This window comes from Doryrhamphus excisus, chromosome 3 (assembly GCF_030265055.1).
Source record: "Doryrhamphus excisus isolate RoL2022-K1 chromosome 3, RoL_Dexc_1.0, whole genome shotgun sequence".
NCBI lineage: Eukaryota > Metazoa > Chordata > Actinopteri > Syngnathiformes > Syngnathidae > Doryrhamphus > Doryrhamphus excisus.
In genome coordinates, this window is record NC_080468.1 from 89,196 (window position 1) to 112,586 (window position 23,391).

Sequence of the window (23,391 nt, forward strand, 5' to 3'; positions counted from 1 at the left end):
AGAGATAATAGTTTTAATAATATTATGCAGACATGCTCAGCCACATCTAATCATTAATCCTGCAAACGTTGATATTATTCTCCCTGAGATTGCAGTCAGTGCCAATGCATTTGTGTGGTGCAAAACCAGCAAAAAGTAACAAAAATATGTTTAAATGGCCTGTTGGTCCACATATAAACAGTAATAAAATACACAGTAGTGCTATCAAAATCATGAGACCAGTTGAAAAAGAGCTAGAATTTTCCTTTTGCATCTTTGGATCTTCATGAGGTTTGAAGTCGAGCTACAATATGCAACAGCAAGAAGGGCGATTGTGACAAAAAACACTTTCAAAAAAAAATTTATTGAAAACAACAATTAAACTGAAATAGGCTGTTTTATCAGCCAATCAAAAGTTTTTAAAAACGTGCCTTGCCATCCATCCCTGAATGTTCTCTATGGGATTTAAATCATGGGAACATGCGGCATGGTCCAAAAGAGTGATGTTATCCTCCCTGACGTCCTGTTGAAGTCCCAGCTGTTACCACACAGACGAGGGCCCTCAGTCATGAAGGATGCCCCCTGCAGTGCCCGCTGCAGGCTCTGCACGTAACCGGTCGCAGTTTGACGACCCTGCACCACCTGAATGAGAACCAGATCACGATGAACTGGAATCTATTTCCCAAGTGAGTGAGGCGATAGGAACACATTATAACACATGCTTGCATGCAAGGATGTTTGTTAAAAGAAACTAGAATCCTGGCTTCTACTACTATGGCTTATCATCCAGATCAAAACTCATCGATCAGACAATTGGATAGCAGGATTACAATGTTAATCTCATTGATATCTATGGAGGTTAAAAACTCCACAGCATCATCTTATCAAGAATGATAGTGGTCCAAGTTAGTCAATGTCAATGTGCATGTATGCAATGCTGCTCTTCTGTGTTGTTAACTGCCTCCAGGAGTTTCAGCATCTCCTGTACTACAGCTTGAAGGGCTCTGCCCAGCTCCTGGCTGCTGTAGGGGTTCCCCAGTGGAGGCACATGGATGAAGGCGCAGCGGCCCTTGCTCAGGAACAGCGACGAGTAGTAGGTGTAGTCACACAGATATCTGTTATAGGAACAAAAGCTGGTTAAAATTGCTTACTTCCTAGTGAGAGTACAAAACAATCTTTAGCATAATATTGTTTTAAATTCACATATAATCTGACGTTGCTGTCAAGAGTGTGACTGGTAATGCAGATTTACTTTATTAGAAAATGTCCCTGCATTCATTTAAAACATATTCAGTTATTATTGTGACAAATGAAGAATTGTTGATGAAGCTTTCTAATGTGACTGATGGGTGTAAATTGGCCTGCTTTCATCACAAACCTTCCAGCATCCTTGGACACTGACACAGCAACCCCAAGGCCCGAGTCACTGACCCTCTTGCAGACCGTCTCCATGTCCAGCACAGAGCTGATGCAGTCGGGCCCCTCCTCCACGCAGCATTGGGAAGCTGGACAGAAGCTGCAGTTGTCCAGGCGTTTATAGCCCTTATTGTGCCCACATTGTTCCAGGGTGACACTGGTAGCTAAGCCAGAGACACCTACATGGACTACTAACTGACGACAAAACACCAAGAGGAGATACATCAATGTTACTTCAACTTGATGAGAAAGTACGCACCATTTCATATACTGTAGCAAACTCGGGAGTTGCATCACCTGCGGCTTGTGCTGTTTCCACAGCGATGGAAGCAGACTCTGAACCGCCTGGTACTCCACAGGCACCTCACATACATGAAGGTCTACAGCATCACCCAACCCTAAACGCTCGAGTTCCTGTGAGTGACGCAAACACACACACGTCACCCATCCACCGCCCTTATTTTGTTTGGATTCACATAGTACCTCAACTTGTTACATGAAGCCATTACCTGTACGGCGACCCAGCTGGAGTTCACAGCATGTTCTCCAAAGGGCTCAAATCCTGCAGAGCAATACACAACTCCTACATTATTTATTATTATGCAAAATGTACATCTGAATGACGTTCTAACGGTAATGGTGTCCCCGTAGCCTATTTACGAGCACCGAATGTGAGCTGGATGACACTCGTAACTTCACAGAGGATAGATTTTCCTCAGCAAATAGGCTAACCTAGCTGATTTTTTGTGTTTATGGAATAATTTTATGAAGTAATCATACCCTTCTTTTCTGTAAAGAACTATGAATTACCTTGTGTACGAATTGTGCTCTATAAATAAACGTTCCTTGCCTTGCCCTGACTTGTAAATCAAAGTCTAAGGACTGAAGTTAAACATTGATAACAGTGAAGTGGAGACCTCCAGTTTGGTTGAAGAAAATAAAGAATTTTTAACAATTACGGTTTCTGTTAACAGATTTGCCAAACGCAATATTAATAGAAATTAGGGGTGAGTGGTTCAATCCAAATGTTGATAGTATCAAGGGTAGGCTCTCACTTTACAGTAAATACAGTAGGTGGTGAGGAACTCATGAAGAACTAATGAGAAACTAAGGCACACACATTTAGAGTAGTTACTGTAGCGAGTAGCATGAGAATCAGCATGAGATTGACATTTTTCTGTTATTTTCTATGTTTATTTTCACAAATATAGTTTTTTTTGTTGGGTTGTTCACTTTGTTGACAAACTCAGCCCTTGGATACAGCAGGGCTTTGGAGGCAAAAGGAAAGGATATGAATAGTTTATTTAATTTTGCATAAATTACTTTATTTGCTCATACATTAGTATATAATACAAGGAAATAATTGCATTACTATACTTTGTAGATATTTTGTTTTCTCATGATAATCAAATTAAAGGTAAAAAGACAACATAATAATACAAAAAGCATCGCTATCCGTATTAGCAATACCGGTCCTGTACAGTATTCATTTGGAATTGGATCGATACCTAAATTTATAGTGTCGCCTACCCTTGATAACAATAGGCTTTATAAACACATAACAGCGCAAATAACCACCGCACTAAGGGTGTTATTTAGCCACGAAGTCGTGTTCATTTACATTATTAACTCAGTCGCTTATTAAGGAAATATCTCTTACCTGTTACTAAAACTTTCCTTTTGTTGCCCATTTCGTTTGTCGTTACTCCTGAGGAGTTAACTCCCCCCGAACAGTTGCTATGCGGTGCTCTTCTGGCGCAAGGTGAAGCGGAAGTGACGTAGTTTATGTTATGCTGCCACCTACCGCACCGGCATGCGTACTACAATTATAAATTGAGAAAAGACGGAACGAATGAGTGATAGTACTCGGCTCTTTTTAGAGAGCCACTAAAAATAACCGGCTCTTTTGACTCTCAAGTGGCTCCTCAGATTTTTTTGTGATGACCAAATTATGTGTATTGTGTAAAAATAGCCACTAATGTAAAAAGTACACAATGCCAAATGTTAAATGTATTTATTTAAATCATCAATGAGCATTAAAAACACATGTCTGCATGCCAATTTCTAAATGGTTACAATCAAACTACACAGATTAAATAGTGCAAAACAAAACACTCTTTACTGAAGATTGGCATTGAAAGACTCCTCCGTGTGCTGTGTGTTTAACCCCGCCCCTATGGCGTCACGCTTTAACAGAAAAAAAGGCAAGGAAAAAAACTAATCGTCTCTCAATTGGCTCCCAACGACGGTTCGTTCACGACAGACACATCGCTAATGAGTTATAATGACAAATAACGAAAGACTTGTCAAGCACAACACACTTTTACACACGTTCTCCTGCTTAGAGAGGGGTTATTGGGGGGGGGGGGGGAGTGAGACACACATTTTAATCTATGAACTGCAACAACCCTAAAATTATACCCCCCCCCCCCCAACCAGGACTAGTTTGACTTCAATCCAGCTGAGCCAGGAACATGCACAGGGCGTGGGTGAGAACATGTACAGCCACTTAGCTTCCCCCAAGGGAGTGTATGTAAGTGAAAGGGCACTTTATAGGCTGTAGGACACAAGGTGACATATTCACCATATATGCTTTAGAGCAGTCAACCTTTTGAAAGAAAAATGCTACTTCATGTATCAATTTATAAATATATGTAAATGAACATTGAATCACAATAAGCGTTGATTTTCAATGGGAAGATGATAGGAAGTAGTGTGGTAGTGGTAAACATCAAAATCATTTCGGTTGAATTCAGCTTTGACCTGGGAAGTTTTGACTCTTCACATTGACCCTGAGGTGACATAAGAGTGAAATAAATGGATTATCCATGTGTATTAAGTCCAATGCATGTGCATTTAATTTTCAAAGATAAATAAAAAAGGTGACTATCCTCCCAATGCATTTTGCCGAGCCACTTCAGTGGGCCACGCCCCAGTGGTTGGGGACCCCGGTTTGGAGTCATTAAAGCAAAGCTAATCTCAGTTTTTGCAGGAAAGGGTCTTTTTCAGTCCTGGTGCAATCCACACCCTTCCAGTTGCGAAATGACTCACACACTGTGGACACTCTTACAAAGTGGACAACATATGCTCTGCATAGGGTGGGGGACTTTTTTTTCGTGATGGACACTTTCTATTGGAATACACACTTCTAATGTAACTAATGTCAACACTGATTCATCTTTATGAATGACAACCCTCCCACACACTCACACACACACACACACACACACAATAACACCTCCCACCAGCCAGCCAGCCCGCCGCCTACACGAGCTGCACTGCAGTCAGTCGCTTTAACAGAACCCATTCACCTTTCTGCGTCTCTCCTGCGTCACTTGCTATGTCAGTGTTGCCATGGAAACTAATGATGCCCTTTCTCCTGAGTGGTGGTGCTGATGCAGACTGCTGATGTCTTTGTCGCGTACGGGCAGAATAACAACACTCGGAAACTGTTGGGTCCACTCCAGGGTCCCTGTGCTAGTCACATACGGCAACATTTGTGCATTTGCATGAAAGTACTTTATTAGTAGTAGTCGCAGGAGTATACGTACATTTTGAATGGGGAGGCTTGTTTGTGTCATTCATGTGATTGACTGGTGACTGGTGGGATAGGCTCCAGCTCACCTCTGACCCTAATGAAGATAAAGTAGTATAGAAAATGCTTGGATGGATATAGCGGGACAATTTCTAAGGATAAAATCTGCTCTAAATCTATAGAACTCGAACGAGATGCTAGTCTAGGATGTCATGTGATTGACTTTTCTTCATTTCTGGGAAATATTTACATGGATTCCTCTTTTTGTTGTCTCGTTCTTATTTGCACGTTCCTTCTGAGAGTATTTGAGGAGTTTCCTGTTGTGGCGTTTGTCAAAGTGTCTCTCTTGGATTCATGTGTTTTGACTGTGATGGCTAACATTTGTCCGTGAATGTGCTTTACATTATGAGGAGTTGTGTTATTGAAGGTCTGGTTGTGGTTCCTCTCACACCTTCCCCGCCCAGTCTCTCTCTTGAGCTTTTTTATGCTATGACATCAAACCACAATGCATTGCACTGTTTGTAGTTTACCTAGACTCTCCATGGCAACAATGGCCGGGCCCTGCCCCTTATTCAAATGAAACCGGAAACGCACGTCATTTTGAACCAATCTGCGCGCTCCAGGGTGACATAATGGAATTTTTAGGGCTAGAAAGCGATCAGTGCATAGCAGTCGTGCCACAAGGAAGAAGGAACTAATCGAGGAGGTCGGAGAGCCTCCAGGTGTTGGTCGGCACACACATCGGTACACAATAGGGTGGTTTAAAGGAGATATCAGCTGATATCTCCTGGACTCTGTTTGTGAATGCGCACCCTCCTGTGAGGGTGTAGAATGGAAAGGAGCCTCTACGGAGACACGGTGCTCACCTCCTTCACTGTCTATCCTCGTACCACCATGATGAAGAAGGACATTCATATCAACCTGGACGAACACACCTCCGAGCTGAAGACCAATCCGCTCCGCGACGCCGACGGCCTCCTCAACTCACCAGACTTGGGGCTTCTCAAATTGGCGTCCCCGGACCTGGAACGCCTCATCATCCAGTCCAACAACCCGGCATCCCAGTTCCTCTACCCGAAGTCCGCCAGCGACGAGCAGGAGTTCGCCGAAGGCTTCGTCAAAGCTCTGGAGGATCTCCACAAGCAGAACCAGCTGAGCGAGGCGGCCTGCGTCTCGGTGGACAGACTGGAGCTCCTCGGCGCTTCCGGCACGGTGGGATCCTCCGGGCTGCAGACGTCTGATCTTCCGGTGTATACCACCTTGAACGGCTATGCCGCCAGCCCGCTGGGCTCCACCACCATCAACTACTCCACGGACACCATCCCCTTCCCGCCGCCTCCGTCCCATCTCAGCCCGCAGCAACAGGCAGCAACCGCCTCCGCCTTATCGCGGCTCCAGTCCGGCGGCATCGTGAAGGACGAGCCCCAGACAGTTCCGGACATGCAGAGCCTCGGCGACAGCCCGCCTCTGTCGCCGATTGACATGGACAACCAGGAGCGTATTAAGGCGGAGAGGAAAAAGCTGCGCAACCGGATAGCAGCCTCCAAGTGCCGCAAGCGGAAACTTGAGAGGATCTCTCGGCTTGAGGACAAAGTGAAGACCCTGAAGACGCAGAACACCGAGCTGGCGTCAACAGCCAGCGTCCTCAGGGAGCAGGTCGCCCAGCTGAAGCAAAAGGTGATGAGCCACGTCAACAGTGGATGCCAACTTTTACCAAACCAAGTCCAAGCTTACTAATTCTGCTAGTGCTTGACTCTTGGAAATCCTTATGAGGTCTTTCATGAAGTTCCTAGTGCAGATCCACCCAGCAGGTGGGTGTGCCTGACAGGCCCGAGCTGGAAATGAAAGGTCAAAGGTTATGGAAGTCATGCAGCACCAAGTGTTTATGTGGAAGCTGGACAATCTCTACAAGTGCTGCCATTCAACTGTGTATATACTTGTGTATATATAAATATATATATACATACAGCCTTACTTGTTTACACAATGCACTTAGCAATGACAAATACATATATATTTTATTTACTGAAACATTTATTATACCTCCTGGTCATATTTACTTGTTTTTTTTAATGGACACATGCATGTTTTGTAGCTGTTGTATACTATACAATGTATGTACAGTGTTTGTCTCCGTGGTGGCTGCTTAGTAGCCTCCCGTGAATGTACTTGTATTCATATGGTGGATTCTCATCACTCTACCTGACATTTATTAAATTCACTACATTACTAAAGGTAAGCCTTTTAAGTGTTTTCACTTTACAATGTACTGATAATGAATTATGATCTTCCACTGGATGGCAGAAGCTACATGATGAACTTAGATGTAGACTTTTTGAGACATTTAATTGTCATTGCTCAATAAATGTTGGGCAACGCCTCCATAAATTGAGAAATGCTGACATTATGGATTGTGACACCCTCTGCTGGACAAAAGAAGAACAAGCTGTGCAGACACTACATGAATTAACATTTGGGAGCAATTAATTGTAGCACTTCCAAAAACATGCTAGGTTAATTGACGACTCCAAATTGTCCATAGGTATGAATGTGAGTGTGAATGGTTGTTTGTCTATATGTGCCCTGTGATTGGCTGGCCACCAGTCCAGGGTGTACCCCGCCTCTCGCCCGAAGACAGCTGGGATAGGCTCCAGCATCCCCCGCGACCCTAGTGAGGAAAAAGCGGTAGAAAATGAATGAATGAATGAATAATTGTAGCACTTCAACAAAATCCAGCTGCTAGGATTTATTTATTGATCCCTCATTTGGGCAAATCTGGCATTACAGTTATTACAGCACGATTCACACAACTAATACCAGACCGGCAGAAAAAGGCTATTTACAAGAGTTATGACTGGGGGGCAGGGAGGGTGTTCTTGAGTCAGCTGCACGTCTGCAGCCGTAGTAAAACACAAATAATAGAAACACGCACAGTCCAAAAGTGATTATTTTAGCGTTGTCGGTTTGCTGTCTTTTCCAATTAGCTCTACATTTGGCTCTGTGGACAGAACAATTAGAGGCGTCTATTACAGGACGTGTGTGGAAAGAATCAGCAGGGTTGTTTTGCTGATATTTGGGCGTAGAGGAAATAATAAGAACCTCTTATTGCTCTGTGAGAACAGTCTGCTTTTACACTGGCATGTCTTAAACGTTACATAACTGATATGAAAAGACAAACAAGCTGCCCACCAATGACTGGAATGTTTGAACTCTCTCCTCCCCAGGATGTACATCAAGCTTGTAAACGCCAACATGTTAAAAAAAAAACAAAACAAAACAAAAAAAAAGCCGGGAGAAACTCTCTTTGGAAAGCATAACAGGAAGAACGAGACATGTCAAATAAATAAGTTATAAATAATATAAAATATGTGTCAACATTTTCTCACATCGGTGGACACACGACTGCACTGCACACACGGGCATACAAAAGTAAACTGCAGATTCAACGTTAAACATGCGTCAGACACTATGTTCCGTTCAAGTCGACCGCGTGCAAGTTGATGGTGCTGACGGGTCAGTGGTGGATCATGTTTATGTCGTACGCAGTGAAAGGAGAAGCGTATGAAGGTTTGAACCCTCACAGGTCAGATAGTCAACACCAACAACATGCACCCTAAAGCACAGCAAGGAATCCAACAGTGGAAATATCTTCGTTATGTATAATAAGTTACTTCTGTATTCATAAGCATTTTAAAACGCAGAGCTATTGACGTTTTTTTTTTTTTTTATTTAAACATTTATACACTCATCTCTTTCATATCCCTTCTCGAAAAATAATGTTTAAAAAAACCCCACTATGAACACTGAGTGGATGCAGCACCAGACTGGATTACCAAAAAAAAAGATGTTGCTGTCCACTGCAGGCTCTCGTAAACACAGATTAAAAAAAAAAAAAGTTAAAAAGCTAGGAAGGCGCAAACAAATGAACTAAATAATCAGATATTCTTTCAAACTACCCTGTTGGGTGTAAAGCTTAGTAGTTCTGGATGGATCAATGATATCATGTGACCAAATCCAATCACGCTTGGAATAAACTGCTCAGCAAACGATAACCTATACTGTCGTGTACTCATTATGGACTTAAAGTGTCGATCGTGGGATCTGGGCTATGACCTCATGAGCATAGTACAATAAGGGTTGATAACTGCTGCCTCTTTAAAAAGCGTGTTCAAATACAGCACGGTGCATGTGGACGTGCATGCAAACAGGGCGATGTAAAGGGCGCTCAGCCTGTGACTAAAGTAGCACGATGTAGTGTTTGCTGCACAAGTGAGGATGAGATTTCTTGGTGAAATGGACCTGAAAACAGCTCATCTTTGGGATTATCATGAGGATAGAATGACGATGGATTGATAATCTCAGCTCCTGCGTTTGTGTTTCTCATGTCAATCTGTGCAGGTTTACATGACATCAAATGATAACATGAATGTAAAAAGTTATATGGATATGCGGACAACAGATTTTGTGTAGTGTGTGTGTACGGGACGCATTTAGCAAGCACAGTCCTGATGGGACCTCTGCGGCTGATCGGTGAGCTGCGGCCCTTGTTTGGCGCCGGTGACAGTGGGATCGTTGTTGTCCAGACTCTCAGACATTCTCTCGCAGATGATGTCCACCAGCCTCTCAAAGGTCTGCTTTACGTTAATGTTGTCTTTGGCGCTTGCTTCAAAGTGCTCAAAACCTGACAGCCAAAAGGGGGCGACAGAGAATAGAGAGTTAAATATTCCATTGTGACCTACATGACAAGACACTAGTCTCCATGTCATTGTCATGATTCGGGTTTCCTAATACTATATATATATATATATATATATATATATATATATATATATATATATATATATATATATATATATATAAACACAATTTCATATACTGTATATGCAGTACACACAGCCCAGGCACACACAGCTAGGAGACCCGGGTTCGATACCCCGCTGGGACATCTCTATGTGGAGTTTGCATGCTCTTCCCACGCGTGCTTGGGTTTTCTGCGAGTTTCCTCCCACATGCTAGGTTAAGTGGCGACTCCAAATTGTCCATAGGTATGAATGCGAGTGTGAATGGTTGTTTGTCTATATGTGCCCTGTGATTGGCTGGCCACCAGTCCAGGGTGTACCCCGCCTCTTGCCTGAAGACAGTTGAGATAGGCTCCAGCATTCCGGCAACCCTTGTGAGGATAAGCGTTAATAGAAAATGGATGGATGGATGTTTGTTTTGATATCGTGCTTAAAAGCCCAATCCAACATCACACCATTATAGCAACTGAATAATAGAAGAGTAAAATATCTACAAATATGCATTCACGGCATCATAATGAGCTATTTTGTGATGATGCATATTTGGATCTAAACCTTTGCAATATCACCTAAATCCAAATTACCCAGCAACGAGTTGCACTACTCAGCTATTGGTGTGAATCACACGCATGTTACTATTGTCTTATTGCTGTTTACAACAAACTATTCAATGGTATTGGTGAATAATGGCCAAATAAAGACAAAAATATCTTTTATACAAGACAGATGTATATACTGTAACCTGATTTTATATATGCCAGCCACTTTGTCACGATTATCGTCTCTCTCTCCATAGGACCACATGATGGCTTTATTACCAGGGGTTGTGACATGCGAGTAGCCAACCACACCTCCACTTACCAAGCTGTTCTGACAGCTGCCGGCCTCTCTCTGTGGCCACCACACGTTCATCCTCCATATCACACTTGTTTCCCACCAGCAGCACCTGAGCATTGTCCCACGAGTAAGTCTTGATCTGAGTGGACCTGTGGGTAAGCGCGTGCACACACACGCACACACACACACACACAAACACATTAAGGCTATGATGTTTAAATGTGAAAGCGGAAAATTGATTTAGTTGCAAGTATTTTATATTATATTATTATCACATACTACAGTATTAATTGGCCCTGTACTCTAGAAAGCGCCCATGAATGATACGGGAAAAGGCCGAAATGATACTGTGTCAAAGCCCAGGGCAATGATACTGATAAAATATAGAGTTTAACCATGTCCAGTATCAGCCCCCGTAGCTGTCCACGCAGAGCACGCTGCTCTGGTATCGTGCCCGTGAAACAACCAATCAGAGAACAGCGCAGGAGCCCAGGTCATGAAGTGGGCTCCTGGTCTTTCTAAACTTTCTAAACTCCGCGCATGTGACAGGAAATGTCACTGTAACTATAAATATTCCTAGTGCTGCTCCAGTCAAAAAACTCAAACTTGATTAATGGAACTTTAATTGTCAGACATTGATAAGATAAGACTGTTGATAAAATATTATTGTTGAAATATTTTTGCAATTATTGTGTTTACACTGTTTAGATATAATACATGTAATAAACTGAACATTTTCTGGAAACCAAATGGTCTTTTGATTAAATAGTATGTGATAATAAGCTCATGATTTTTTTTTTTTTGTCCCGTCCAGCCATTGGGGCAGATAGTATTGTTGATCTAAATGCCCTTACATGCTAAACAGATTTGCTCTGTGTCAGGAAAGGTGTTGGCTACAACTTCCCTGTACCATTAAATTTTATTTGCTGTTAATTTGCCGATAATAAGCTCATGATTAAATAGTATGTGATAATAAGATCATCACATGGTTTGTCTGGTATCAGGCCCAGTATCATGCCCCCGCGTGCCAGTATCAGCCCTCGACCTTCGGTGCCAGTATCAGCCCGAGACCGAAGGGGGCATGATACCTGGCCTGATACCAGACAAACCATGTGATATCCCCACATATACAGGTACTCTGTTCATTAGTATAGTATGTTGTCTGGCAACCAGTCCAGGGTGTACCTCGCCTCTCGCCCGAAGACCGTTGGGATTAGGCTACAGCATACCCGCGACTCGAGTGAGGATAAGCGGCATAGAAAATGGATGGATGGCCGAGCAGGTAGTTAATGGTATTGCACACCCCTATACATAAGGTAACCAAAATAGTAGAAGGATGCCCAAGTGTGATGTACTGGAGTTCTAAATTATTGCATATGTAATGTTTTTTTTCACTGATGCTTGATATAGTTTTTCTGCACAGGTATATTGGTGAAGCTACTGACAAGGCGACCAGACAGGTTTCAAATAAAGTACTCAAATATTTAACAGACTTATTTGGCTGGTAAAACAACACATTGAATACAACAGTTTTAGTCCATTCAGGTGACTGGTTCCATGATATTGAGTATTTGCATAGTAATATCAAGTCTGTCATCAGACTGGCCACCACCAATCAAGTATTAGGTTAGCAAATAAAAGTGGTTTGTGTAGTTGCAGGCAGCTACAACAACAACAAATAAGGTGGTGTCACGCAACAGAAGGTTTGGTGTTCGTCCCCTTACCAGTCTTGCACAGCGTTAAATGACTCCTCGTTGGTGATGTCATACATGAGGATGAAGCCCATGGCGCCTCTGTAATACGCCGTGGTGATGGTCCTATAGCGTTCCTGGCCGGCTGTGTCCTGCACCAACACACCAGCAAACAACCTTATCACTATTTTTCTTCCCACCAAGGGGGCACATGAAGTATTGCGTACTGAGTGGTCACAGATTGTGTGGTGTCATTTTAAGCACACTTTGAGGTTGTCAGTGGACATGTAAAGGATGGGAGACATAAGCCAGAACCTCTGAGATCCTAAACGTCAATGGACCTCTCCTCACCCAGATCTGCAGCTTTATCCTCTTGTCGTTCCTGTAGATGGTCTTCACCTTGAAGTCGATGCCAACTGTGCTGACGAAGGCCGGCGTGAACGAGTCGTCAGCATAGCGGAAAAGGAAGGATGTTTTCCCGACGCTGCTGTTGCCAATGATGAGGATTTTAAACATGTAGTCAAAGTTCTGGTCCGAGGACTCCTTTTGTCCGTATGTGGCATTTGCAGACGCCATCTAGCCAGGGAGAGAGATCAAAGTGATGGGTAACTAGGGAGTTGCTTGAGAAAACAGCAGGTTCCTATGTACAAAGGGTGGATCAGTCCATAATTACAAACCAGGGATGTACCTATTAAGATTTATTGGCCACAGTTCCAATAAATTTACAACACATTCCGGCCCTGTGAAGAGCACATATTTCATCATTGTCAATAATTGATGTTAGTTAAACTTGAGATTAGATGTGAGCTGATCTCCATGAAGGAAAACGTGTTGCCATGAGAGTTGCTGGAAACACTCAGCATCCAAATGTAGTAACACACAGTGACAGTCTGGAGTAGTGTAGGAGGACACAGCTCTATTATTGGACAAGCTATGAGAGCACATACTGTACACGCACGCACGTGCACATGGTTCATAGTGAACTAAAGCCAAGCTAAGAATCCATCGCAACTGGACTATTCAGAATGCCTCTAATCCGAGCATGTTTCTTCGCTTCATGCTCAAAGATGACTAGTGTTCATCGCACCTTGTCTTTGAGCATTAGCTGATGATTGGAGATCCCTCTCATCAGGAAACAACACCATCCAGTGAAGCCGGGAAATAATCGTCAGGTGGCGAAGGACCAACAAATAGCCGAACCAATGGCACAATATCGGTAATAAGCAAATTACATGAAGTTTACACCAACAGCACAACCAGTATTTTAAAGCGCATGCACATGTAGATAAAGCTACTGGATGCCGATCACTCATGCTACTTCAAGTGCAGCTACTGCCATCAAAAAGTGAACAATAGCTACAACAAAACGATGCTGCGTGTAAAGGTGAAAAACTGTCAGTTGGACTTTCTGTGACAGTGCCGTTCAAACTGACCAAAGCTGTTTTTTACATGTAGAATGAAAGCTGTCATATGGTCATCACCCACCATCTTATTCTTATTATGTCCTAGTATCTCTTTTGTGTTTCATTTTGTACCAAATTAGCACCACGGGAGAGAGAAACAAGAGGGCAGCATGGCAGTTTACACCAACAAATTGTGTTGCCATGACACCGTGGTCATCAAATAGACTCTTGTGACTTGATGCAATAAGGCTGGAAAACAGCAGCCCACCGTGAAATCCTTTTTGGCGAGATACAGGAAGTCTCTGGTCTTTGCAAACGCGGTTCAGTGAATATATGACATGTGATAAGATACAATAATACACTCGTCTTAACTTACTTTGCCTTCTCACACAATAAACGTACTGTAGTGGTGGAACGTCCACATAATAACAAGAAAAACAATATTATTATTATTAGGCTGTACAATTCTACCAGTGCAAACTACAACCACAATAACAAACATATTGATCTCTGGCAGTGTCAATCCGAACAAAGCATTTATTTTTTTGGTATTGGATCAAATACAGCAACAGTTTTGAAGTAACATAACAATAGTGAGTGCACCCATGCTCAGACGGCAAGACGACACGACGACACGACGGAAGTAGCACGGCTTAGCAGGCTAAGCATCAGATAAACTGTCTGACTCCACGCAGCCAAGCAGGAGCTCCACGGAGGGTTGGGTTAGCCAAACATGGACGACCATATGGTTGACTAGACCGTCTTTATTCCACACGGACCCATGAGGAATAACGTGACGAAACGTGTCAACGTTTCATACACAATATGACATACGTTTCCATCTTGCCCCAAGTCAACAAGCTAGTCAACAGAGATGTGTCCAATGACCATTTTGGTGCATTTTGCCAGTCAGCATGGCAAATGTGTTCGGTTTTACGGCACGAATACGACGAATATATAAAGCATGTATGTATTTAAAAGAGAATAATGGATAAGGGTTGATATTTGATATGATATGATATGACAGCTAGAGCATCGTTGATATTTATCAACTGGCAGGAGGGGCTAGCTAGGCATCCTAGCGATGTCAAATGAAGGTTACTCTACCTTATTTACGGCTAAAAATTCACTTCAAACCGACGAGCTGGCGTTCCATCAACTATTATATTCGGGTCTGTAGCTACTGTCAATGCATCAAAAGCAACGCAATCACACATTGGTGAAGTTTTACCGTGAAATTCTTGTTTTATCCTCCGCTTCGCTGCAGCAGTTAGCCCGGAGCCCAGCTTTGCACCTGCAGTAGAGCGTGCGCTTTCTTGATTGACAGGCCCGGACGACCTGGGTATTGGCCCAAAAAAAATAATAGAATGGTTGACAAGAGAATCCACCAATCAGAAAGAAGTACTTGCTAAAGCACGAGCAGCCCCACCCCTACCTATAATAATATGAAGAGTTTGAGGTTTTAACACAGAATAAAGCAAATATATGCCATATATGACATATATGCAATTTTCTACTTAATTTTAAAATAGCATATCTGTCAAATGACAGGGGTGGTTGCATTTTTGTCATGTTTTAAAATATATTAATATAATATATAATACTATATATATATATATATATATATATATATATATATATATATATATATATATATATATATATATATATATATATATATATATATATATATATATATAGTACTATATATTATATTATTACATTATTATATTGTATTATATATATATATATATATTCATATATATGAATATTGTAGGTGCATTTTTCAAAAAAATATATGTAAGAAGTAGGGAGCACATGAAAGAGTGAAATGTTTTTTCTTTTATTGGCAAGGCATACAGTTCTAGTTGGAAAGAGGGCAAAAACACCCGCAGTTAAACAACAGATTGGATTGTCAAAGCTGTGGTATAGAAATTCTGATCTCTGATGACTTTTAGAACCACTATAAAATTGTCACAGAATGGACCATAACCTCCACGAATATTGGTGTGCAATGACAACAGAGAAGACAGTAAAAAGGAGAAATGTTTCAAAAAGCTGACACTCAACTAGTTTGCATACAGACAAAACATGAAAATGTGTAACTTTGCTTATGTATGTTAATTGCTGTTAAAATGTGAAAAGTGGAGGAAAAAAGTCGAGTAACCTGTCCCAGAAGTCATTCTGCCAAATCAAACTACAAATAAGGACTAAACCTTAAACACTACTTTTCCATTGTACGGAAATAATAAATAAACTGTACACGGATCAATGTGAGGAACATGTACAAGACAAAACATAAACAGAACCCTGTTGCATGTTGTTCTGGTGAAGATGCTGTGAGATAGTCCTTAGTTTTGAAGGCATCCTGGAGCGTTGGTCTGTTAATGGCTACAGAAAGCATTGCACACATTTTCCTCCAGCATGAAAGAAACATCCAGGTGTGAAAATAAGGCAGAAAGAAGAAATAAAAGCTTGTTCACACATTAAACAGGATTGATTTGTGGTAAAACTAAGAGACTGTTCATCTCTTGTGTGCATCAGACAAAAAAAAACTAAACAAACTTCAGTCCCTCCAACCAACCTTTAAGAGCTGTAGTGGTGTAGCCCAGGATTTCCACTCAACCACCAATGGTCACATTATACATGTTCAACTCTAATGGAGGTACATCATTGTAAAAGTACTATACAAAGTGCTTTGGTTTTTTTTTTTTATTAGCAAATACATCTAAAAAAAAAAAAAGTCCACCCCATCATTCACTCTCACATACAAAAACACATCACCGTTTTAAGACAATATCATGTACAGTTTGAAAAGCTGACAAGGGACAGAGACGCTGGGGTCAGGTTGGCACGAGGTGCTACAATCAACCAACTTGCTGGTGGAAAGTAGCCGGTGGCAATATGGAAACTACAGTACGGGTTGTGTCATGCTAGCCTGGCACTTGTTTTGTCATTGACTTGTGTGATGAAGAGCAAAATATTGATTAACAAGAGGGAACGGCCTCACATTTGGTTTTACAGTTACAAAGATGCGGCCCTGTGTGTTTTTAAAACGCAATCCTTCCTACATTTTGGATGTAGTGTTTGCATGATCTCCAGCCATTTAGTCTTTCAGTCAGCAGCCTCCATGTGCTTGTGGTTTGAATCAAAGCCCTTCCCAATTACAATGAGGGGCCAGCCTTAAATAAAACTCTAAAGTGCTCAAACCTGAAGGCAAACTGATACAATGGGTGTCAAAATATAGACTTTAAAATAAAAGCAAATATCATTTAAATAGTAACAAAGCAGAAGCAGATGATATTTGCATGGGGGTTGGGTGGGGGGGCGCTGCAGGGGAACACATTTTGAATATATGTTCCATGCAAGCCGTGCAAATAATCTTGTACTAGTTTTCAACACTAGGTGGCACCATGCACACAGACCACATTGCTTTGGACGTTAGTCCCTGACTGTCTTGTTTGGCTCATTTCTGACAGTATGACGCGTTCAGGGCTTTAGAGATTTAAAGTAAATGAATTGAATTAATTTCGTTTTGTTTAAATTATTCTTTTAGTCAAGCTCATATACAGCAGTCACTCAAAAATGTCTGCTACATTTCACGCTTCCTACGTTACAGTGTGCATAGCTCTGATCTGCATGTGCTTTGCTTGCATCAATTTGACTGTGGCCCGAAATAAAAAGCAACATTAAAAGTCAGGCAAAACACAAACGAGTCAACGGATCAAAACCGAAGAGGACTCTTGAATGAAAGGTGAAACATTTTCAAGTATCTGATGTCATTGTGATCTCATATCACTCATCGCTTCCTCGCCTTGTTTATAAAAACGCTAGAAAGAGGAAGACAATTCATTCGTGGTGGACAATAGTCTCAGTGGAATATCCACAGTGTGCCTCACTGACACAACAGAGAGGACCAGTCAGCAACCTGATTCCTGTCCTCTAGTGGCCTCAAGTCTATCTGCTTTCCTTTAGTGCTTCAACTGCAGGCCTCCTTCTCAGCACCTCACAACCCGAGTTGCTGCTGCAGGCACCCTGTCTGTGGAAACGACGGTGAAAGTGGTGTGGAGTGGGAGAGGGGGTGTCGAAGAGTCATAAAGGAGGAGGCACTGAAATCAAGATGAAAAATAAACACAAAAGAAATGGCTGAAGGAACTTGGGATGGGTGCTATGAGTCGAGTCTGATGTCTGATACCCCAGACGGCGCTTCGGGGTCTGTCCCTCTTTGTGCTGCCATGTCTTTATCAGAAAACGTCCTTGTTGCATCAGTAGTGATCGTTGTGGGAGGTGGGTGAGCATCAAATCCGCCACCAGAATCAGTTCTGGACACTTCAGTCCCTCTGTAACTGCCGCAGCCCTCCTCTTCCTCGGGCGGGCTCTCAGTATCCGACTCTCCCTCCTCCTCCTCCAAGGTCAACTCAAACTGGAACTTGTCGGTGGATGCGGTGCTGCCGCCGACACAAAAGCCAGAAGCTTCACCAGTAAGACCTCCTTCCTGTGGTTCTTCAGGGTTGGGTGAGGGACTGTGGGGGATCATGCTCTGGTACCACTCTCTGTTGTCCTCCAGCGTGTCAAGGATCTCTTGTGCATCGGGGTGAACAAGGTCGGCCCACGTCTCCCACAGAGGATGAACGATATAATCAATGAAACCCACCTGAAAGAGAACATCATATGAGATGGGGGCGGGGCTTCATATTGCTTTCAGCACACTACTTTGATTGACAGATCTGGATTTTACCTGGCTCTTCTCAATGGAGGCGTTGTGTTTGTCACACATGGGGCTGATCTCCATGCCCTTGTCTCGTTCCCTGTCCCCTTGGGTGAAGAACTCCACCATGATCCTGTCAGTCCACTGTCGGTACAACTCCAGCGGCTTGGTGGGGTTACTCAGGTCAGCGCAGTGCACCATGTTCTGAAGAACCTGCAGTGACAGAAAATATGCGTTCAAAATCGGAACGGCATGAAATCCTGAATTAAATATGGAACTGTTGTTACCTGTATGCGGTCTGAGTAATTGTCCAGCAGCAGAACGCCTAAACTGGTAACCTTCTTGGTCTCCACCATGGTTTTTAGGTCTGCCAGCAGGTTCATGTGTTTGGACATATCAGTGGCTAACACCTGTGATAACAACAACCACCCCAAAATGTATCACTCAAAGATGATTCAGAAGCTGGGAAAGACAAAAAAAAAAAAAAATGTAACGTACCATGTCGATGACCATTTTACGAAGTGAGTGTCTCTGTTTCTTGCTGAGATTCTGAAAGATGTCACAGTTGTCCTCCTGCAGAAGCTTGAAGCCAACTGCCAAGTGGTGATTCTCCAACACGGACGAATCATTATACATCAACGCCAGCTCGGAATCTAGTGGGGGGAAAAAAATTGGATGATGTGGAGTGAGTTCACATTGCTGACTTGCGCTCAGCAATCACACAACCCTCGTAAGACAAACTCACTGGTGTTAATGAGAAACTGGTTGGAAACTCCAGGGTGATCCACATCATGGATGGCGCTGGCAAACAGAGCAGCGAGGATCTCCAAATCGGTGAACACAGCCTTTAACGACACACACAAAGAAGACCATCAGTACATATGTACTCATCATCTACCCACTGTGTCTTTTTACCTCTAGTGCAGGCGTGGAAAGCAGCACGTGTGTGGACTGGACAACGTCGGCGGCGTGGATGTTGTTGTGATACGCCACGTCTGCATGGTAGTGATCCTCCAAAGTCATCATGAATGTGATGAAAGTGTCTGTCGGAATCTTGAAAGACTTGAGAAGGTCGCGTTCCTGCAGCAGCAGATGAGACACGAGGACGTGAAAGTGTGTTTCTAGTGTGTGACAGCGACTATTTTTTTTTTTTTAATGGTAATGGTTTAATTTCATTTGAACATGCAACAGATTCCAATTGAGTGCATCCCATAATCAGTTCCCAGTTCCACATGTCCAAAAGGAGTAGGAAGAAGCAAAGCTTATTAAATCCTACCCCTCCATCTGGTACTTTTACAATCACTAACTGTTACATTTGTTCACTTCCTGCTTTCCATAATACAGTTTGGGTTTTATTTATTTTTTTTTTATAATATACGGAAGTAGGAGGTGATATGAGCATCCAATGCCATAATGGGTACCATAGTGCATGTCAATATAGTGATATATATATCACTCTATATCTATATATCTATATCTATATATCTATATCTATATCTATATCTATCTATATATATATATATATATATAGCACATCATGACTGGTTCAAGACTCTTCATCCTTGTATTTAGCAAACATCAACTGCTTGTATTGTTTCTTGAATTGGCTCATCGTTCTGCATTGTTTGATTTCCTTACTCAATCCATTCCATAGTTTGATTCCACATACTGAAATGCTATGGCTAGCATAACGTAGTCCTAGCATAGAAGTGTTTCAAATGTACTTCTTCCCTGAGATCATATTTTTCCTCTCTTGTAAAGAAGTATTGGATGACATTTTTAACCAATTGGTTGTTTTTATTTTTTTTATTTTTTAAAGTATGCTACCTGGAAAACGGTGTACATGGTGACCGTGAGTGGACGATTGCCAGAATACTCTGAGATCTTAAAGATGTCAATCCCCCATCTGTTAATGTCCTCCAATTCCTGCAACATAAGAGATGTAGCATTAAAACCATAGAAATGAATTTAAGTATTAATGACAAAGATGTAGTAGTATTACATCTATCCTGGTACCTTGGCAAGGAGACCTTCCTTGCTGGTGCTGACCCCAAAGCGAGGGATGGTAGAGGGTGCAAGGCTGGGGCTGTGCGTGGCCTTTTTGACACCGCTGATCTGGGACATGGGTCGCTTCTTCTTCTCCTCCTTGGTGGTTGGAGCCAGGATGTCCATGTCATGTGGCTTCTCTGTCAGATGGACGCAGACAAAATGTTCAGCCATGAAAAAAAAGCCATCCATTTCTTAGTTTTGTATAAGCAATAATGCTTATAATCATATTCAAGGGAAGTATGCAAAGCAGAGGTAAATTACCTAGGAAGGTACTAGAGATGAACTCAGAGACTTGGTTCCCAGAGCGACTGGTTTCTGACAGCTGGCTGAGCTCTCGGTTCAGCATCCTCTTGAACTACAGGTGCACACACACACACACACACACACACACACACACAAACATAAGCATGCACAAATTGAACTCAAATACTATGTCGACAAAACAAACCACTGCACTAATAACACCGCAACGGTATGTATGTGCTGCCTCAGCTGTCCATTCACAACTTCACTATGCTCAAAGGCAGAAAACAGGCAGGCAATCCTTGGAAGCAACCTCTATGTGTGTACATACCTACACATCACCTACGTACATTTACATTACAACCCATATAAAGTTAAATGATAAAACATATCCCAAGTATCCATCACAGTCTTCTTCTTTATTCACAAAAGGAGCAACATGTGAGCCTCCAGCATCACCCCACCCACTCCCACTTCCACCTCCAAAGCCATGCATCAGCCAAGCACTCCTTACCTGAATGAACATCCACGACACCGAGATGAAAAGATTCACTTCTGGCATTTCAGCACAAAATCAAGCATTGAGCGCAAGAATAAAATGGAATGATAGAGCTGAGCTTTGTGGTCATCCTCTGCCACCGTCTGAGCTTCTCTGAGCTTCTACACTGCTTGCCTGAGCACAAGCGACTGCAAGCAGGGAGTCCACTGGTAAAGTCTCCAAGTAGTACAAGCAGAATACTTCAGAGGTCCACGGAAGAACAACAGAGCTGTGGGGTGAGAGGATGCAGGGCAGAGAATCTGCACACCTTCCTTCCACACTCTCTCTCATTCACTCAGTTACTGCCTGTTCTCGTGTGTGTAAACACTGGGAGAACGAGGTACTCTAATCCACGCCTCCCTCCAAAAATATCTAAGAATAGCGGCCAATGGAGCGAGTGCTGCAGCAGAGGCTGGGAGAGGCGGACTGCTCTCATTGGCTCGACTATACACAAAATGGGAGGGGCTGAGCGTGTTGGAGCTGGAGGTTGTGAGATGCACCATGTGCACCAAGTTTGAAGATATGAAGAAAAATGTTGAAAGAGATGAGGTTGGGAGGGGTGGGGTGTGGGAGAGGGTGGGGTGGGGGGGTCATTCATGGAGCCAAAAATAAAATCAGTACATCACGTCCCGCAATGATGTGCATGGGGACAATGACCACCATTACCATCATCTACTATGAAGTATATATTTAGAAGTGGCTGACTAAGCATCATGAAAAGTACATGCCATTGTACTCACCTGATATATATTTTTATGTACTTACTCTAAATCTCTAAATTCATCAATGAACATGGAAAAAATGTATCACAAGAACTGAGCTCTCAGTCATCCTCCAAATGATTTTAGGGGTCAATCCATTCATGAAATGGTTTATGGAAGTTGTCAGTGATGCAGAAACAATGCTCACTCAGGCCAACCATGTCCCCCCCCCCGCCCTTCACAAGTTCTCCGTTCTCAAGTGTCAGCACAGATAGTTTTTCCCTACCGACCGAGGCTGCTCATTGACTGATCTACAGCAATATAGGAGCTGAAGAGGAGGCGGGGATGCCTCCCACGAAACCCGGGACAGTGCCACGTGAGTGTGCACAGCAGTACGCTACATGTACCAAGGCAGACATTATACACTATGTAGCAATGTATGCATTGGCGTGCATGATGCTATAAAGAGCACGTGTATGCCGAGTGGGCGGTCTCATCGTGGAATCACGCAAGTGATGGGCTCTGATCTGAGACAAAAAGGGAGGATGGATGGAGGGGATGCCGTTTCATTCTCAGCCCCCTGCTTCCTCATTCACATTTTTCTGCACATGAGTGGGGGGAAGGGTGTGTCTTGTCTCTACTTGCATGCACGAAACCCTCCCGCTCATTCATGGAGGAGGACTCTCCTCAGTGGTTGGTAGACCTTATTCATAGTTCCTTGGTCGCTGATGGATGCTCTTTTGGCTTGGTTTGAATGACATTGAACATCACACAACAAATCATAGGAAATTGGCCATCAAATCATCATAGGGGCTGCACGGTGGAGGATGTTAGCGCGCAGGCCTCAAAGCTAGGAGACCTGAGTTCAATTCCACTCTTGGCCATCTCTGTGTGGAGTTTGCAGGTTCTCCCCCGTGCATGTACGTTTATAAGCATCCCCCCTACACACTGATCACAATCCATATACGCCACGGGTGTCAAAAGTGTGGTTCAGGGGCCTTTTTTGGTTAATTTTCATTGGTCCTCTGCATATTATAATAGTAGAATTAACTGATTATTAGGGCGGCACGGCAGTCCAGTGGTTAGCGCGCAGACCTCACAGCTAGGAGACCAGGGTTCAATTCCACCCTCGGCCATCTTTGTGTGGAGTTTGCATGTTCTCCCCGTGCATGCGTGGGTTTTCTCCGGGTACTCCGGTTTCCTCCCACATTCCAAAAACATGCTAGGTTAATTGGCCACTCCAAATTGTCCAATGTGAGTGTGAATGGTTGTTTGTCTATATGTGCCCTGTGATTGGCTGGCCACCAGTCCAGGGTATATATCCTGCTTCTCACCCCAAGACAGCTGGGATAGGCTCCAGCACCCCCCCCCCACGACCCTCGTGAGGATAAACGGTAAAAAAATGAATGAATTATCATAGGGAAAAATATATTCATTGATTTTAATAGGGATCATTAACTTTACATTTATTCCTATCACAAGTTGGACTTCT

General features: G+C 42.9%; 4 protein-coding genes across 10 annotated transcripts in view; 1 reads left to right on the plus strand and 3 right to left on the minus strand.

Annotated features, from left to right (window-relative positions):
• Positions 1 to 324: 324 nt before the first annotated feature.
• Positions 325 to 3,151, minus strand: LOC131125783 (pyroglutamyl-peptidase 1-like). Its single transcript, XM_058067644.1, has 5 exons — positions 3,056 to 3,151; positions 1,905 to 1,957; positions 1,693 to 1,809; positions 1,358 to 1,590; positions 325 to 1,094 (listed from the first exon to the last, which is right to left on the minus strand). Exons 1-5 carry the CDS (start codon positions 3,084 to 3,086, stop codon positions 896 to 898), a joined length of 633 nt encoding a protein of 210 aa, XP_057923627.1. The 5' UTR covers positions 3,087 to 3,151; the 3' UTR covers positions 325 to 895.
• Positions 3,152 to 5,569: 2,418 nt separating this feature from the next.
• LOC131125571 (transcription factor JunD-like) lies at positions 5,570 to 7,164 on the plus strand. Its single transcript, XM_058067233.1, has one exon. The coding sequence runs from the start codon at positions 5,762 to 5,764 to the stop codon at positions 6,665 to 6,667; it is 906 nt and encodes a 301-aa protein (XP_057923216.1). The 5' UTR covers positions 5,570 to 5,761; the 3' UTR covers positions 6,668 to 7,164.
• Positions 7,165 to 7,661: 497 nt separating this feature from the next.
• On the minus strand, positions 7,662 to 15,008 carry LOC131126475 (ras-related protein Rab-3A-like). Its single transcript, XM_058069058.1, has 5 exons — positions 14,892 to 15,008; positions 12,609 to 12,833; positions 12,291 to 12,409; positions 10,591 to 10,715; positions 7,662 to 9,611 (listed from the first exon to the last, which is right to left on the minus strand). Exons 2-5 carry the CDS (start codon positions 12,831 to 12,833, stop codon positions 9,421 to 9,423), a joined length of 660 nt encoding a protein of 219 aa, XP_057925041.1. The 5' UTR covers positions 14,892 to 15,008; the 3' UTR covers positions 7,662 to 9,420.
• Positions 15,009 to 15,514: 506 nt separating this feature from the next.
• Positions 15,515 to 23,391, minus strand: part of LOC131126471 (cAMP-specific 3',5'-cyclic phosphodiesterase 4D-like) — a 63,636-nt gene continuing 55,759 nt past the window's right edge. For 6 of the 7 annotated variants that reach the window (XM_058069045.1, XM_058069048.1, XM_058069046.1 and 3 more), the window contains 9 exons: positions 20,679 to 20,772; positions 20,385 to 20,554; positions 20,196 to 20,294; positions 19,284 to 19,448; positions 19,114 to 19,213; positions 18,867 to 19,021; positions 18,656 to 18,778; positions 18,399 to 18,581; positions 15,515 to 18,314 (listed from right to left, as the gene is read on the minus strand). In XM_058069045.1, the coding sequence (XP_057925028.1) occupies positions 17,829 to 18,314; positions 18,399 to 18,581; positions 18,656 to 18,778; positions 18,867 to 19,021; positions 19,114 to 19,213; positions 19,284 to 19,448; positions 20,196 to 20,294; positions 20,385 to 20,554; positions 20,679 to 20,772 (1,575 nt within the window). In that variant the 3' untranslated portion in view covers positions 15,515 to 17,828. Of the gene's footprint in view, positions 18,315 to 18,398; positions 18,582 to 18,655; positions 18,779 to 18,866; positions 19,022 to 19,113; positions 19,214 to 19,283; positions 19,449 to 20,195; positions 20,295 to 20,384; positions 20,555 to 20,678; positions 20,773 to 21,174; positions 22,092 to 23,391 lie in introns of those variants that run through there. The other variant, XM_058069052.1, reaches the window with a different exon arrangement.

Excerpts from the sequence above, each read along its gene's own strand:
- LOC131125783 (XM_058067644.1), bottom strand. The coding sequence starts at position 3,086 with ATGGGCAACAAAAGGAAAGTTTTAGTAACAG. Across the intron at positions 1,810-1,904 it reads CCAGCTGGGTCGCCGTACAG|GAACTCGAGCGTTTAGGGTT; the intron begins GTAATGGCTTCA and ends CGTCACTCACAG. Across the intron at positions 1,095-1,357 it reads GTGTCCAAGGATGCTGGAAG|ATATCTGTGTGACTACACCT; the intron begins GTTTGTGATGAA and ends TTCCTATAACAG.
- LOC131125571 (XM_058067233.1), top strand. The coding sequence starts at position 5,762 with ATGGAAAGGAGCCTCTACGGAGACACGGTGCTCACCTCCTTCACTGTC.
- LOC131126475 (XM_058069058.1), bottom strand. The coding sequence starts at position 12,833 with ATGGCGTCTGCAAATGCCACATACGGACAAAAGGAGTCCTCGGACCAG. Across the intron at positions 12,410-12,608 it reads GGATAAAGCTGCAGATCTGG|GACACAGCCGGCCAGGAACG; the intron begins GTGAGGAGAGGT and ends GTGTTGGTGCAG. Across the intron at positions 9,612-10,590 it reads GCAGCTGTCAGAACAGCTTG|GTTTTGAGCACTTTGAAGCA; the intron begins GTAAGTGGAGGT and ends TTTGGCTGTCAG.